Consider the following 16,929-nt stretch of genomic DNA (forward strand, 5'->3'; position numbering starts at 1 on the left):
ATGAGCTCTCATAATGCATCTGTCATCTTCCTCTTAAATATGTCCCAATATTTGTGTAGTCAACTTATTGCACTTCCTCTTTTCACAAGAGTTGAACTGCATAAATCAGCTGTCTAAAATACTGCCATGAAAGATTTTTAAATCGTCATACACACTGGGTAAAGGGTACTATTTTCATAATCCCAAAACAGGAGAAACATTGTAACTGGGTCAAAACCTCTAAAAGCAAATGACAGAACATTAATGAATTCTGAAATACTGAATTCTATAGTTTAAAAAATATTTTAAAGGGGTAAAATTTTCATTTTCTTTACTGTTGTTTAAATTATTTGTTTAATTTACATCCAGATAGTAACTTCCCTTCCCTCCTATCCTTTCAGTCTCTCCCTCTCCCATCCCATCCTCCATCCACCTCTTTCCCCTTTTCTTCCCGAAAAGGGGAGCACTACTGTGGGTATCAACCAGCTTTGGCATATCAAGCTGTGGTAGGACTATCTGATCTTATTCTGTTGAGGCTAGATAAAGCAGCCCAGTAGAGGGAAAGGAATCCTACGCCAGGCAATGTAGTCACAGACAACCTTGTCTGCCATTGTAGGAGTGCTATATGAAGACCCAGAAGCACAAAGCATGCATATGTGTCTAGGTCCATCTAAAAGGGTGAATATTTTTAGTTGAATGTTTTTAAAATCTCAAATGTCAAAAGATTTTCTGCTTTCCTACTAATAAATAAGAGAAAAATATAAAGGACCTCTGAAGGAAAAAACTTGCAATATTATTAGAGTTAAGGTAAAAATGGCTAACAGGCTTCAGAAAATAGGTTAAAATTTATTAAATAGTTACACACCATGAAGTCAAAAACAGGGCCTGACCAATGCACTTGTTAAAATTTAGAGCTCTGTATGAGTAAATGTAGAGAGTGTTTGAAGGCTTCTTGCATATTGAAGAGTGCTTATGATCCTGTTCAGTGCTCTGGGGAGTGATAGCTGAAAGAACATAAGTCCTTCCTCAAAGACAAACCATATCAGCATTTAAATAAACAGGACATAGACACTAATCAGTTGTATGACTTCTTCAACCATGATAAGTGATCTTTGGGAAAACAAAGCAAGGAAGAAACAAAGATTTATAGGCTCAGGAATGGGAGTGTCAGGAACGGAACCCTGACTGACTGTCGGGCAGCTTCAGGCATTGTCAAGTGCTGGACGCTACACAACTTAGTGTTTAATATCATTTTTAATTTTCATCGTTTTTTGATTAAAAGAAGAAAAGTAAAAGGCACATTAAGTTTGATAGTCACAAACAAAAACAGACTATAAGGGATGGTTATATAACTCCTGTTACACACTAAATAGTCATACCTAATAAGAACAGGGTTCAAACCAACATCTGCTCACATTCTCATGGCAAGGAGGCTTCCCAAAGAATTGAACCTCAGTCGACTCATTGTCATTGATGGTTCTATCCTACCATTCATATCTGTTTATTTATTGCTGGAATGGATATCTAGAGGGCTAGATGAACTTCACGTGGAACACATTGGTTCAAAATACTGTTTCAAGCAATATTTAAGGATGAAAACTTAGGCCTGGTGAGAGAGTTCCGTCAGTAAAGCACTTGAACATCCCAGAATCCATGTGAAAAGGCCAGGCCTGATGTTTCTAGTCCCAGAGCTGTGGAGTCGAGATAGACATAGACCTGGAGCTTTATGGACAGGTATCCTCTCATAGTCACAGAGTCCCCGATGCCAATAAGAAACCTTGTCTCATAAAACCACAAAAAAAGAAATAGATAGCATACACAGGAATAAGACCTATGGTTATACTCTATCCTTCACATCATGTGTGTATATGGACACATGCACCCATACTGATTCACATACATGATTACAAATATATGCACATACCTTTCCTCTCCATACACACCCACATGAAACTAACCCAAGTCTTTACTCTTAAATGAACATAGCATGCACTGCCTTAAAACTAAAATTGCAATTTCTTGAATATTCATGCTGTGGATTTGATTCCACTGGGTGTCTTTTGAGTCTTAAATAGCAAGAGCTGCTGGCTATGAAGCTGAGCAAAATCTATCAGTGGCCTCTGCAAATATAAATTTGGTGTTTGGACTTGCTCAATGGAATATGTGATATTTTACTCTCCAGAGAAAGTCAGAAGATAGAGATGACATTAGAGTGTTAACTAATATTCACCCAAGTGAATGCAGTGTTCATGAACACATCAATTTTTATGACATATCTTTTTTCTTTTAGTGCCCATATTTCCACATTTTGTATTGCCTTTGCCAATATTGTTAAATATTCTCTTTAAGACTTACTTTATCTGCCCTTATGTTGAAAATCTATCTCTAGATGGTTGCCTTAATATTTATATGCATGAGAATTAAAGCTGAGAAAAAAGCATTTATATTAAAAAGATTGAATTCCATAATAGGTATGTAGAAAATCTCAGTCAAAATATTTATTAAGATATTCTTTATCCTCCATTGTCTTATAATGCAATGCAGATAAAATATTCATAGTTTTAAAAGGATTGTCTATGGTTTCCTTTCCTATAAGTAACTCCTCCGATATGAAAAGGTCAGTAGTTTATAGTGAGGTTTAACATGATGGTTTCATCTCTTAATCCACTGAGATCCAAGTCAAAACCCCAATAAAGCCAGAGTAGATTAGTGACCTCTTGATAATAGTTAAATGGATGTATTGGTGTCATTCCCCTAGGAAGCCTCAGCAAAGCGTAAGGCTAAGAATGAGTTTCAGATATTCTCTCTCTTTACTTTTCACCCCTCTAAGGGAGAGGAAGCTGGGCCAGCATCACACACCCTCACGTACAATGTAAGACCAAGGACTGGAGTAACTCTGAGCTTAGGAGCTAAATATATTCTTGCCTGGTACTCTCAGGTTGCTTCACTTCAGGAGCAACTTGGAGATGATTTTCTAGGGAGTCTGCCAGCTTTTGACCAGGATCACCTTATGAGGGTTTTGTCTGTCTGCTCCTGGTGTCTTTGTGAGAATATTCTTCACGTTGTAGGTCTAGAAGTTACTGCGGTACCTGAGATGCCAAGCTCAGTAGTAATTAAAATTGTATAGTGCTTGCTGCTTTGATTTGAATGAAAAAATCTAGGCTTTTTTTTAAAATCATGTCACCGTCCTTCTGAAATTTCAGCTAAATTAACAACAAAAAAATGACAAATAGATAAGAACTTCCACTTAGAATAATGGGGCCATTTCCCTTTGTAAAGTTTGTTTGTCATCCCTGTTGATTGATAGAGTTTCCAATTGTTCTCCAAATTATGAAAACAAGAGTCTTTGGGTTCATGCTCTGTAGTATGGGTGTGAGGAGGAGACACTCTTCTTTGCACTTTATGATCTGAGATTTGCAAGCTTAATTGTGACAGATCAACCAGTTCCCTAATTTACTTCCCCCTTGCTGTGGTCCAGCATCTGGAATAATGATTACATTTGAAAACAAAGCATCGAAGGGGGTGATTCACTTAGTCAGTTCCATTGGTTCTCTGACCTCTGACTTACTTGGATGGGAACATGGCCTTAAAAAAACAACAACAACAACAAAAAAACAATACAACAACAACAAAAAAACAAACAAACAAACTGCTGAGTATTTCAGATGTAGGTAATGGGTCTTCAGCAGAAATAGACCCCTATGAGCTTAACTAGCAGTGTAGAGTGGCTTTTTTTTTTCTTTTCTCTTTTTCAATTCTGTTGGCAACAAACCACAAACTGGCCTCTGACACTGAATTGTTTTTAAAAGCTCATTTTAACTCTCCCACACATAAGTAGTGAGGAACTCAGGGTAAGGGTTTTCTACTGAGGACATTTTCTTCTTCACAGCCGCCTTCTGAAATGTGTGGAGCAACTGGTGAATGGTTTCCTAGCTTTTCAAAGGTAAGTTGTGTGGGTTTTTCCCCCCTTTACATAAAAAAATATTAGTTTTTCTACTTTTACACTGATAAGAAATGATAATATTTTAAAACACTTCTTATGAAAAATGTAAACTGAAAAAGTAAATCCATTGCTTTTGTATAGACTCTAGGCTTTATTTGAATTGTTATATGTGTTTTTTATAGATCTTCCTACATTTTTGCTGGGTAGTATTAAAATTGTGTTTAGTGATCAGTGATATTTTAATTTATGAATTTTGATATCATGTGTATTTTCCAACACTCATTTGTTAATATTTAAAATGATTTATAGGCCAGTTGAGTTTTATTCAAATTTCTCTATTAAAACATGATTTTATATTAAAATAGGATGAAGAACATTTTTAATGAGTATTGAAACAGTGAGATTAGTATACAAATGATTTGTAAATCTTATGGCAACACTGTGTATTGAATGAAATTTATTAACGCGTTTGCTGCTGTTCTGTGTCAATAGCTTGTTGAAGTGTCCATGGACAATTTTGGGTGAACTTGATTTTTCTCTACACAGTTAGGTTAGAAGTGAGGAGGGTATTACATATACATTTACCAAATACTTTTCTTTAATGAACAAAGATATTTTATTACCCAAAAGAAGTGGATTATTTCAAATGATGACTGTAAGTTTAATTAGTGTAAATCAGTATGCATCTTAAATGTAAAAATAAAAGTAAATGAATGCCTTTGAAAATTAAAAAAATTGTTACAAATATTAGTTAGTTAATCCTCTAAATGATAATTTTAGATTTAAAAATAGGTAACGCATTTTAGAAAAAATAATAATCTAATTATAAGTAGCTATAAATGGCATAAAATTTTTAAAATAAATTTGAAATGTTTTTGCATTGGAAGGATCCCAGGACTTTCCATTTCTTTCATAGGTAATTTTAGGTTGTCAATTTCTTTTGAAAAATCTAAGAAAATCTTATAGGACATATTGCTTTGTCCATAAGTAAAAATGAAATTCTCAAAAAACTTTACTAGCTGATTTTTCAAGAGTCTTTTAGAGTATATAAATGAACAATATTAAAAAAAAAAAGAAACCTTTCTACCAAAATCACTATTGAACCAGAACAATAAACCAGGTTCAGATTAACAGATAACAGGATGGCCTGGGGAAAGCAGTAAAGTGAACAGTGGATGGGGGCATTTGTACAGAGTGTACCCACAACTTTGGAATTCATTTTGAAAGTCACAGTTGATGCTCTTACCTTTAGTGAAACTTATGATTATTTTCTCTAAATTTGAAATTTTTGTCTTTCTTTTTTTGTCTATTTTGCTATTTACTGAAGGAACCAATTATTTTACTGCTTTGTGATTTAATCCAAGACTTTATAGTTAGTTTACTAGAAATTTCAAGTTCATGATCTGATGGAGTGGCTCTCTCACCACTGAACAAAAATTTAATATTACACATGCAATGTGTACAAATCAGACATTATTGAAACTTGAAAATATTTATGTAATTTTTATATAACCACATTTACTACAGTTTTCCAAATTACATTATTGGGCAACATGAAATTAGTCATTACTACATTAAAGTTGCTTAAAATAATGTTGCATAATGCTTCAAACTCATTGTGTGCAAATTTAACTTCTTACAGTGTTTGATTTCATTGCACACTTGCAATCTTTCTTAATCTATGTCATACTCAGAGAAAATAGAATAAAAATAATTTGCAAAAAATCCACAACTGAATACATATTTCCTAACTTCAGATTTTAAGCCCTGAAAACCTTGCAGTAATATTCTAACTATAGTAGAATTTAGAGTATAGAAAGAAATACTAATGCTACCTAGGTTCAAATAAATATTTGTACAAATGGCTCACATATATAGTTTCACTTAATTTCTAAGGTTGAATCAGACAGAATCCAATTAATTCCTAGCTGTATTCATTGTTAACAATTTGGGGACACAGTTTACAGAAGTTATAAAAATTGATTCTCAAGCTTAGGGAAGCAGATGATACTTCTTGGATCTTCCATTGGATGTTCTTGGAGTTCATTGCTCACTAATGAAATTTTCCTGCTGTTCCGTTTAAGTCAATTTGTCAAAAGGAATCAGTTCAAACCTACAGTAATTCCAAGTTAAGCCTCTAAAAGATAGACTTAGCTTTGAAGGATTTGGGCCATTATATGTGTAATACAATCTATTAATTACATAAGGTTATCCCCAAGACAAGTTTTTATTGTAATTCAATAAGTTTAATTAAGTGAAATGATTCATTGACACTACAAATATCTGTTTATTTATTCATTTGTTATTGCTGTAAATGGAACCCACATATAATCTATTAGGATGCAAATGAACATGTGAGTAAGACAAAGGATTCTGATGACTTGAATTAGATGAGAATTTGGAGGTCACCTTATCAAGAAACTTACAAGTTTTCTGCAGAGCCCTTGAATCCTGAAGTGATGTTTGAAAGCTGATGTGAGTCACAGCTGAAAGCAAGATCATAATTCTTACCTTCTACGTTTTAGCCCTTCTCTAAACTGAATCATACGGGCTATTAAACCAAGGAGTTCTATGTCCACACATAATTTTATAAAGATTGGCCTTAGGCCTTTTGTTCTAGTATGATCAAGTACTATCAGATAACTGAACACCTTCCCATAGAGAAGTTTTAATCCAGCAACATGGCTGCTTTAGCAAGAGATCATACGCAAAGTCCTCCTATATCTCTGTGATCTGGCTGGAATTACAGAAATATCTTTAATCCCAGGAGACAAGCAGCTCTCTTGGGTTCAAGGAGTTTAAGACCAGCCAGGGATAGAACAAGTTTAACATTTAAAAAAAAAAAAAAAGCTTAGGTCCAGGCACTTAGGTAAATGCCTTCAATCCCAGCACTCAGGAGACAGAGGCTTGCAGAAACTCTGGGTTCTGAAAGTCAATCAATTCCATTGTATCAATGAGTTGAGAGGCTCTGCAGTAGAAAGTTCTTGGCAGTTCAGTTCATGGAATTCAGAGTCACTTTTACTGGTATAGTTTTAAAGAGAAAAATTGTAGGTGAAGAGAGAAGGAGCCAAAGAATGATAAAGGGAAGATGAGAACAGATTGCAAGAGTTAGTTTGAGGCTAAGCAGAGAAATTCAGCTACAAGCTGAGAGAAGCCAGTTTGAATCAGTCAGTCTTGAAAAGAGTTTTGGCCCCGAAAACTGAGTTAAACCAGTCAGCCAGAATTCAGAAAGAGCTAGAAAGTGTAAACTTATTCAACAGTAGGCCTCTGAGATGACAAATACATCTGGCAAATAAAAATTACATTTACACCGTACTATGAATCTATTCTTAGATGTATATGTTGTCTTCATAGAATAATGGCTTTGTAAATACCAATAGACAGGGTGGAGAGTAAATGTGTTTAAAGGACATAATCAATTCATTTTGAAAAAATCCTGTACTCACATTTCAACCTAAATTCAATTTATTCATTAAGTTACCCCTAGTTGTATTTCCACATTAGGTTATCATGGGTAAGTGCTGCTCTTTTCTTGGGTAAGGAATGTAATGGAAGGAGCCTGTGCTTCAAAGTCCACAATAGGAGTACTCTGCCAATCTGACAACACCGGCAAAATAATAATAATAATAATAATAATAATAATAATAATAATAAGAAGAAGAAGAAGAAGAAGAAGAAGAAGAAGAAGGAGAAGAAGAAGAAGAATAGTAATGATACAACTTACCATATAGAAGTCAGTATGAATTTCTGAAAAACATATCTATATGTATTTTATACACTGAATAGGATGTAGCAGCTGACAGATTTGTAGCTGGTTGAAGCGCCCACCTCGACCAGCAAGGAAGACGCAACACCATTGGATTCTTCTCAACAGCCTTTATTGCAGGAACACCTCATTCTTGATACGGGGGACCCGGAGGAACAAAGGCACCAGCCTTATATACAAGACTGACTGTGGCTGTAAATTTGTCCTCTGGGGATTGGTGGAGTATGAAATACCTTATTAGCATGAATATCACTCCAGTCTGATAACTGCTGGAGAAATGCCAACACATGCATATTGCAGGTGTTTATCACTAACGACCACCGGATTTTGGCGCCATCTTTAGCCGCTCCCTACATCTCCCTCTTTTTTGTTTTCTAAAAATGACTGGTCTAGATCTGGGTGTCACATCAATACATGTCATTGCTCCTGCCTTAGGTCATTCCTCTCCAAGACTCGGCCTTACCTGTCCTTGGGTAACCCTATCGCCACCGGGCCCCTGTCTTAGGTTGGTCCGAGCCTGAGGAAAGTTGCCCATCTCTGGATACTATGGCTTCATATGACAGTGACAAAATACAATCTAGGGCAAACTCTTAATTTTTTAAAAAGGCCAGCCATATGTTGGGAGAAGCACCACTTTCAATGGCAGCCATAGCCTAGTAAACAATCGCTTTGTGTCTGGCATGCTCTCATTGTAAATGGCAAAAGAGCCATAGACATACTCCATATCCCAAGAGGACAATGGCCACCCAGACAAACATGCCAGCCCATTCTTTAAAAAAGGAGAAAGCATTGGTAATCCATGAGGTGAAATCTCCAACTGTGATGTGTTCCATTCTAGTGTTGTTAAGGACAGCAATCTGCATCAGCAATTGTCTCGATAATTGCTCTGCTTTCATGGACCAGTTTGTGTTCAGATAATTCGAGATTTCTTGGCTCCATCGAGAATACTGAGAAAAATTAGCTTGCAAAGGAGTAATACATGGAAAACTACAATTATGTATCCTAATCAAAGTTGTAATGTTCAACTCAGCAGAATTATTGATTGATGTGTCTCCACTTCCAGAAGAGGCTCCTTGCATAATTTGACTCAAAGCAGCCAGGATGGTTCCAGTGCCCATAGCACTATTGCTCACAGGATCTAACCAATTAGCCAATGTGGTCCTTCGCAGCCATACACAAGGCTTGGAGGAATTTTTAAGAGTGAAACATAATGTATGTAATAAAGAAATATTAGTGTCAGTATACCATTGGGGCAATTCTCCATTTGGCACTATACAAGGAACAGCACGCAAACAGGAGGTGGAGATAAAGGTTGGCAAAACAGTAGAATTGCTATGAACTGGCATAAGTACTGGCCAGGATCTGGCAATAGCCGACAGAGTAAGTGAATCAACCTGGATTACCATTCCGAGTAGTAATAGTAGAGTTTGTAGTCTCATCTTCATGAAGAGCAGGAGGCACTTTGCGAGTCAAACGTTCAGGCACCCAGATCGGATTGTCGTGATTCTGTGGAAAAACACAAACAGCTCCGCTAGACCTCAAAATTATGGGATCTGGGCCACACCATTCACCAGTTAAGACATCCTTCCACTTTCCATCTGTATTAGTCATAGGTTTAGTAGCAGCATGGCGATCCACAGCAAAGCGGCCATGCGCATCCAAACTTAAGAAATTTAGAGTAAAAAGAGCTAAAGAAAGTTGTTCTTTAGGTGTTCTGCCATAGGCAATTCCCCCTTTTTGTTTTTGTAAGAGCTCTTTTAAGGTACAATGCGCGCTTTCCACTATTCCTTGACCTTGGGGATTGTATGGCAATCCTGTAGTATGTTTGACCTGCATTGTTTGGCAAAATGCCTGAAAGGACTTTCCAGTGTAGGCAGGTCTGTTGTCTGTCTTGAGACTATCAGGCTTTCCCCAGGATGCCCACGCCTCTAAGCAATGACTAATGGCATTATGAGCCTTTTTACCAGTCATCAGAGTGGCATGTATAATACCAGGAACAGGTATCAACAGAAACATGGGCATATTCTAAATTTCCAAATTGAGATATGTGTGTGACACCCATCTGCCAAAGTCTTAATGGGAGCAGACCACGAGGGTTAATCCCCACCTGAGGAGGGTGGTGAAACTGAACACAATTTTGGCAACTTAGCACCACATCACAAGCTGCAGCTCTAGAGATTTTAAATTTTTGTTGAAGAATGAAAGCAGGAACATGAAACTTTTGATGAAATTATCTAGCGAGATCAACCGGAGGTGTATGAAAAATAAATTCTCTACGAGTACTAGCATCTACCAGGGCATTATTACTGGCCATGGGACCAGGCAAATTAGAATGAGATAGAATATGTTGTATGAAAAATTTATTTTTTCTGGCCCAAATCAATTTTTGTAATTCTAAAAGAATTTGACATACAGTACTAGTCGACCTAATTGGCCCTGTAATTTCAAGTGAGCACACAGCATTAACTATATAAGCAGAATCAGAAATTAATTTAAAAGAATCATGAAATCTTTTAAAAACTTCTAATACAATTTTACATTCTGTAATTTGGGGGGGGGGTGCTTGGACTGTATTGAATTAATACTGGTTCTTGAGAATCAACCATATAGGCACCTACATCTGTTTTGGAGCCATCTGTATAAATATCTAACGCTCCAGACAAAGGCTCTGAGGCAGTGACCTTAGGAAAAATCACTGGATGTTCAGTAAAAAATTGTAGCAAAGGATCCTTAGGATAATGATTGTCAAACTCTCTATCAAAACTATAGCGTAATATGGCCCAATCATCTATCAAGGCACACAGTGCTTCCACCTGAGTTGCAGTATATGGTATAATAATTTTCTTGAGTACAATACCAAAATTCTGAATGCAAGATTTAACACCTAACATAGCAAGCTGTGCAACAGCAGAAGGATAATATTCAAGGGTCTTATTAGGAGAAATATGAGGATAAATCCACAGAAGCGGTCCTTGTTGCCATAGTACTCCTGTAGGCTGATGAAAAGTTCTCAGTATACACAAAAGGAGATCTTCCTTTTCCTTGTACCTTCTTAGCATTGCCTTTTCCAGTCTTTCTTCTACTTTCCTTAAAGATAATCATGCTTCCTTGGTTAAAGCATGGGGTGAAGTAAGCTGAGAATCCCCTTTCTGGATCTCATAGAGTGGTTGTAAATCTACATTGGGCATTTTAATATAGGGTCAAATCCAATTTATGCTTCCTAGTAATTTCTGAAAGTCATTTAATGTTTTTAAATGATTTTTTCATCAAGTGGCTGACAAAAGAATTGTAACCAGTTCACCTGGGACTTTCAGGACCTCAGTAACAGCCCTTTATCAAACTGTCTCAGAGGGCTAAAGGCCCATGGAAAAGAAAACATTAATCTTGACTTTGGCCACAGCCTCTAATTGGAGTAAGCTGAAGAGCCGGTAACAAGACTTTCTCCTCTTATCATCTTAAATTAAAACCTGTTCTGTCTGGAAAAACAAAGTTATTCACAGTCTGTTGTAGTTTTTTTTGAAACTATTTTAGTGGTTCCCCTGTCCCCAAACCTGGGGCATTTTGACCACAGGGGCAGGAGCTGGCTGCTGAGGGGATAGGATCAAAGGCACTCTGCATGTTAATGATGACTAAGGAGAAAAGTAACTTAATGCTGGAGACTGACTCCTCTCTTGGAATAAGGCCAGCAGATAAGGCAGGTTCCCTTAAAGAACTTCTCTTTAATGAGCTCTCTCTTTCTGTGAGCAAGTGTTGAAGGACAGGCCTTCAACTGGCAGCAACTGGAATTTTTTTTATTTTATTTTTTTCTCTGACCTTGTTCTTTGAGGGATGGATAAATTCCTTTCTTGTTCTTGTTTTCCTTAGAATCTTCCCCCACCTCACTCTCAGCATTTCAGATCATTCTTCCTGTAGCATTTCTAACACAGCCTGTCCCTTTAAGGTTCCTTGATCCCAAGCAAAATCTAAATCTTTCCCAGCTTATCTCAGCTGTCCACCATGATATTCCCAGAGACAGCGAACCAAGGTGCAATGGCTTCGCATTCACTAAGAAATCTCTCTATAGTGCTTTTTTTCATCCTAAGCCTTTTTCTTTCAAACAGCTCTTGAAGAGCCAGAAAAATTGGGTGAGACTGAGAAGTCTCCATGCTCACTGCAGCAGCTCCGCAGCTAATTTCGCTCCCCCCTACTGTGTGGGCTGCGAGCACAAGCACAGATAAAACACTATGCTTCAAAAAATAATGTTGGCTATCAACCAACACACCGTCACTAGAGCGAGGTACATAAAATTAAGTTTCCTACTCACTACACTTACTCCATAGCTGGAGGCCTTATCTGGGGAACTTTTATTTAAGAGTGGTTTCTTCCTCAAGGTTCTTTGTCTCGTTTCCTTTCAATTTTAAGCTTATGATGACCAAGAAGCTCCTAAAGAGCTAACAGGAGCAGGGTGGAGTGTGAGTTTCCCATGCTCTATGAACCTATTTACAATTGATTTATGAGCAGGGCAAGCTGGCGTGTATATTTACACACGATCTTGTAGCTCATCATTAGTGGGCTCTTCCCAGCAAATGTACTCCTGTCCGGGACAGTAGCAATTCAAAAGAAAAACAAATCCACCACACAAAGAAGAAACAAAACTACAAATCCTAGACCACAGACTTTTTAATCTCTAAACCAAGGCTTTCATCTTCTCTGCTTACTCGAGAGAACCTTATTGTCCTATTGGGGAATTCTATATTCCCTTATCTAGGAGCTTTATCATCCCCTATCTGAGAGTCTTACCGACATCGCAGTCCTGAAACTGAAGAGTTCTGAATCCACACGAGAAAAGAGAATTTTTTTGGGTCTCCGTATATGGCCACCAGTTGTTGCGCCCACCTCGACCAGCAAGGAAGACGCAAAACCATTGGATTTTTCTCAACAGCCTTTATTGCAGGAACATCTCGTTCTTGATACAGGGGACTCCGAGGAACAAAGGCACCAGCCTTATATACAAGACAGACTATGGCTGTAAACTTGTCCTCTGGGGATTGGTGGAGTATGAAATACCTTATTAGCATGAATATCACTCCAGTCTGATAACTGCTGGAGAAATGCCAACACATGCATATTGCAGGTGTTTATCACTAACGACCACTGGATGTCGGCGCCATCTTTAGCCGCTCCCTACGGCTGGTGACATTTTAAAATATGCCATCTGAGCCCCTCTCCTCTTTTAGGTTAGTTCAAACAGTTCTCTGGTCCTGATTACTCTTTAATTTCTAAATTTCAATACTTTAAGCAGGAAAGTTTGATTGCAAATAATATCTTCACTATAGCGCATTAGCAAAATGAATGTGAAGTTAGAAAATAGACAATGTATAATATGAGCAGCTGTGCTATTGAGAAAATGTAATCTTCTCAGATCCAAATTGTGTAATCCTTAATAGCTAAATTGACAGACAGGAGTTAAAAAGACTATACATTTCTCTGAAGATAAGTTTGGATGGACAAGCTACTGGCTAGAATGAGCTAACCTGAGCATCTATGTCCTCAGGGCAATGAAACACCTTCAGTTTTAGTCATGTATGAAAAACCAGCCAAGATCACCCTATAAATCCCTACTTCCTCATAATGTTAAGGGACTAAATAAATGATAATCAGTGGAATCTAGTAAAAAAGGATATTTCCTATTTTTAGGGCAAACCCAGAAACTTTCCATGACATGATGGAATGATAGTGACTCAGTCATTAAAAACATGAACCAATGGACACTCTAACTTCTTCCATCCTTCAAATATCAGCACATGGTTGAATGTTAGATAAATGCTTATATCAAGGTTTAACATCATACTCTAACTAAATATATTTCTTAATACTCTTGTTTTCTGACTCAACATCAATAGGATATGTGTATGTTCTCACTTCCATTTGAAGCAGACACAACTCAAACCATACCCTCCTCTATCTGCTGATTTCTATTCTGGTATACATGTTTCATGATTGATTTCTTGGCAATGGAGAACAGGCTCTGTTTCTTGGGTGCTCCAGTAGATGCTGTTTAAACTTTGCATTTCTTGTAGAAACACTTCGCTGACATGCATAGGAATATTCAATAAGAAAAACATGTAGAAATGGCATTCTCACAATGCACAGGTGCATCTCAAGTTCAGAAGGGATATTATTCTAATTTTAAGGTCACTTTATACTCTACTTGTCAGAATTATAAATGACCTTACTGAATAATTTCTACCATTTATTAAAATATGTCTCTCTCTCTTTATCTCTCTCTCTTTATCTCTCTCTCTCTCTCTGTGTGTGTGTGTGTGTGTGTGTGGTGTGGTGTGGTGTGTGTGTGTGTGTGTGTGTGTGTGTGTGGTGTGTGTGGTGTGTGTGTGTGTATGTGTGTCTAAAACTTTCAGGGTTTAATTCTCTATTTCTGCCTTGTAGATGCCAATCAACATATCAAACTTGGCAGCAATTGGGCTTATGCGCTGTGCCATCTCCCGGCCCCAAATGAATAATTTTAATGATGTTCATATTGGCATTAAATAACTTCCCAACTGAAGTGACTCAGTATGTGCTTTGACTTAGATCTAATTAATTAGTATCTACCAAACTTCTAGAACACACAGGATTTCCTGTCCCAGTTCTATGATCATGGGCCACACTTTCCTAAAGAGGTCTCCTAAACTTCTTTAAGAAGTGTTAGGCAGATATGTAGTATGTCGGGGACAAATGTTTCTGGGTGTGAATACCTTGCTGTGCATTCACAGTTTGATCTCGCAGGCAACAACTTAGAAAATGACCAAAAAGAAAAAAAAGGGGGGTGAATACCATTTCTGCTACTCACATGTTATGTTGCCACTTCCACTTTAGATCTGATTTTGAAACATTAGTAAAGTCAAGATAAGAAGAGACTGAATATTTATTTATGACCTCTGAGAAGGATGCAGAAATGTCAGGTTTATTTAATCTCCAACCTTTTATTTGTGCTGGCTGCTGGATCCTTCTGTTTGATTTCTGCCTCATAGGTATGACTTCTTCCTTTACAGCTGGAAGAAGTCCAGCCTCCTCCCCAGTCCTTTGGGTACCTGAAAGATTGTTTCAGGAAATGTCTCAGACCTTCCAGTTGCATGAAGAGAGTAGGCCTAAGTAAAGGGAAGCCCCAGGGATTGCAGGGGGAGTACAGTTGCCAAGAAAGGGTCTGGACTGTTTATGCTTCTCCATTTTTGAGAAAGGCTTATAGTTGTATGCAGAGTGTTTTATAAGTGCTCTCTGTGTGCCTTATCTTTTCTTGGTTCTGTTGACATCTGTGTTCCTCTTGACATCAGGCGTTTTGATGTAACACAAAACTGTTACAAAGTACAAACCACAGATATACCACACCATGAAGGGCAAAACACATCATAAAGATGTCACTGAAACCCAACTTCGTCTTCAAGCATTGATGAAGAAGACACGATTTTATTAGTTTTGTTGCAGTGGAATTCAGTAATTCTGTAAATTGTTTCCTTTCAATGTTATACAATAGCCACATAAAATAAGATGTCACAAATTAAACTGCCCACATTGAGTGTACAAGAGCAATACTACTGTATTTGAGAGCATTGACATGAATCTCTACATAGGAAAGAATTAATGCTACTACAGTTGGATATGTAAAATAATCTTTGAGAATAATGAAAATCAAATATGTACATATACTATAAATAAATATATATATATATATATATGTATGTATCTTCAAATCCTTTAACCTATGTTTTGTCAAAATCATTGATAATGAGATTAGAAACCATATACTTTTAAAAGTTTCTTTAATGTCTTCCATACTGTATGGAAAAAATATCAGGCATGAGCATAAAAGTTGGAAAAGAAGTAGAATTTTCCTTAATGCTATGATTGCATGAAAGAAAATGCTAGTATTAATTTTGTGATAATGTGTGTTTCCTCTGCATTTGTGTCTTGACAGGTAGCTTACAAATGATTCGAAGTGTTGAAACTTTCTTAGTCTCAATGGACTATTTCCAACACTACTCAGATACTGCTGTTCATGCATGAATTATGTATGTTACCATTACCGCCATGGCTTAGTAGACAAGGCATATCAATCCAGCCACAGTTGTTTTGCAGGAGAATTCGTGGGAGAGCATTGAGGGTTCTGTTTCAGTGGAGAAACTAGATAGGGAGTGAAGGTATAAAAAAAACACGCATACTATGGTAATGAGTATTAGGATGGGGATGTTTATATGGCTTTCCTTAGATAAGATTAGTATGTCGATCACCCCGGGATGAAAATATAAAACAGAAAAGTTTTTAAAAAAAACAAAGCAAGCATTCTATATGATGTTGCTTCCACTTCTTGTGTTTTTTTGTGAAAAAAAAAAAAAACACGAGTAGGACCCAGAAAAACAGCATGTCATAGCAAACCAAAAGATTTGTTTGTTGTTAGTTGACAAAATGTTCTGTATCAGTTGCATGAATTCTTTGCACTTTGATCTTTTTGTGCTGATACTCAGGCTTCTTTTTTTATGACCTGTTTCTAATAGTTGAACCAGGCCACGTAGAAAGCAAGTGCTCTCCCTTGATTCTGCTGCAGGAGGAGGAGAATGGGCTGTGATCAGAACTGTGGGCTCATTGCCGGAGCCATTATTGGGGCTGTCCTGGCTGTGTTTGGAGGCATTCTCATGCCAGTTGGAGACCTGCTCATTGAGAAGACAATCAAAAGGGTAAAAATGATTGAGAGAATCTTTTGTGCCATTTACTTCTTCTACCTTGTCTCTTGTTACTGTGTTCTTGCTCTGGATGCTTGCTTGTTCTGTGTTGCCTGGTAACTTTATGCTTTGAGTAAGGAGGGTGATTGTGAGTCACTGTAACCCCACTAGACAAAGTAAGCCTGTGGGAAACATTAAGATGTAGTGCAAAATGAACGCATACACTCTTAGGAGCACAACGTAAAATGTACCGGAATACATTATTAATCTTAAATATAGCAAATGTGATAAAACTGCAGGTTATAATCATGTAGTTTAGTAGAAACAATTTTCTTCATTTTTGGAGTAGACTGACGTGCTTTTGGATAGAAATATTCAAATGAGTATTTTGTAAGTGTATGTTTATAAAAGTAGTTGCATTTTAGTTAATCATGAAAAATGCACATACTTATGTGTGTTAGCATGTCAAAAAGTGTCTAACATTTAATGAGGAGCTCTGAAAAATTGATCATTTAAACAGGTATAATTCTCATTACTAATAAAGAGTC

At 37.0% G+C, this 16,929-nt stretch overlaps 1 protein-coding gene across 3 annotated transcripts in view; it reads left to right on the forward strand.

Moving 5' to 3' along the window:
• Positions 1-3,425: 3,425 nt before the first annotated feature.
• The window catches only part of Cd36-ps1 (CD36 molecule, pseudogene 1), a 53,281-nt gene continuing 39,777 nt past the window's right edge, over positions 3,426-16,929 (forward strand). The window contains exons 1-2 of one of the 3 annotated variants that reach the window (XM_063286900.1): positions 3,427-3,922; positions 16,267-16,396. In XM_063286900.1, coding sequence (XP_063142970.1) covers positions 16,277-16,396 — 120 coding nt within the window. In that variant the 5' untranslated portion in view covers positions 3,427-3,922; positions 16,267-16,276. Of the gene's footprint in view, positions 16,397-16,929 lie in introns of all 3 variants that reach the window. The other 2 variants (XM_063286899.1, XM_063286898.1) reach the window with 2 other exon arrangements.

The sequence above is a fragment of the Rattus norvegicus genome, chromosome 4 (genome assembly GCF_036323735.1).
Source record: "Rattus norvegicus strain BN/NHsdMcwi chromosome 4, GRCr8, whole genome shotgun sequence".
NCBI lineage: Eukaryota > Metazoa > Chordata > Mammalia > Rodentia > Muridae > Rattus > Rattus norvegicus.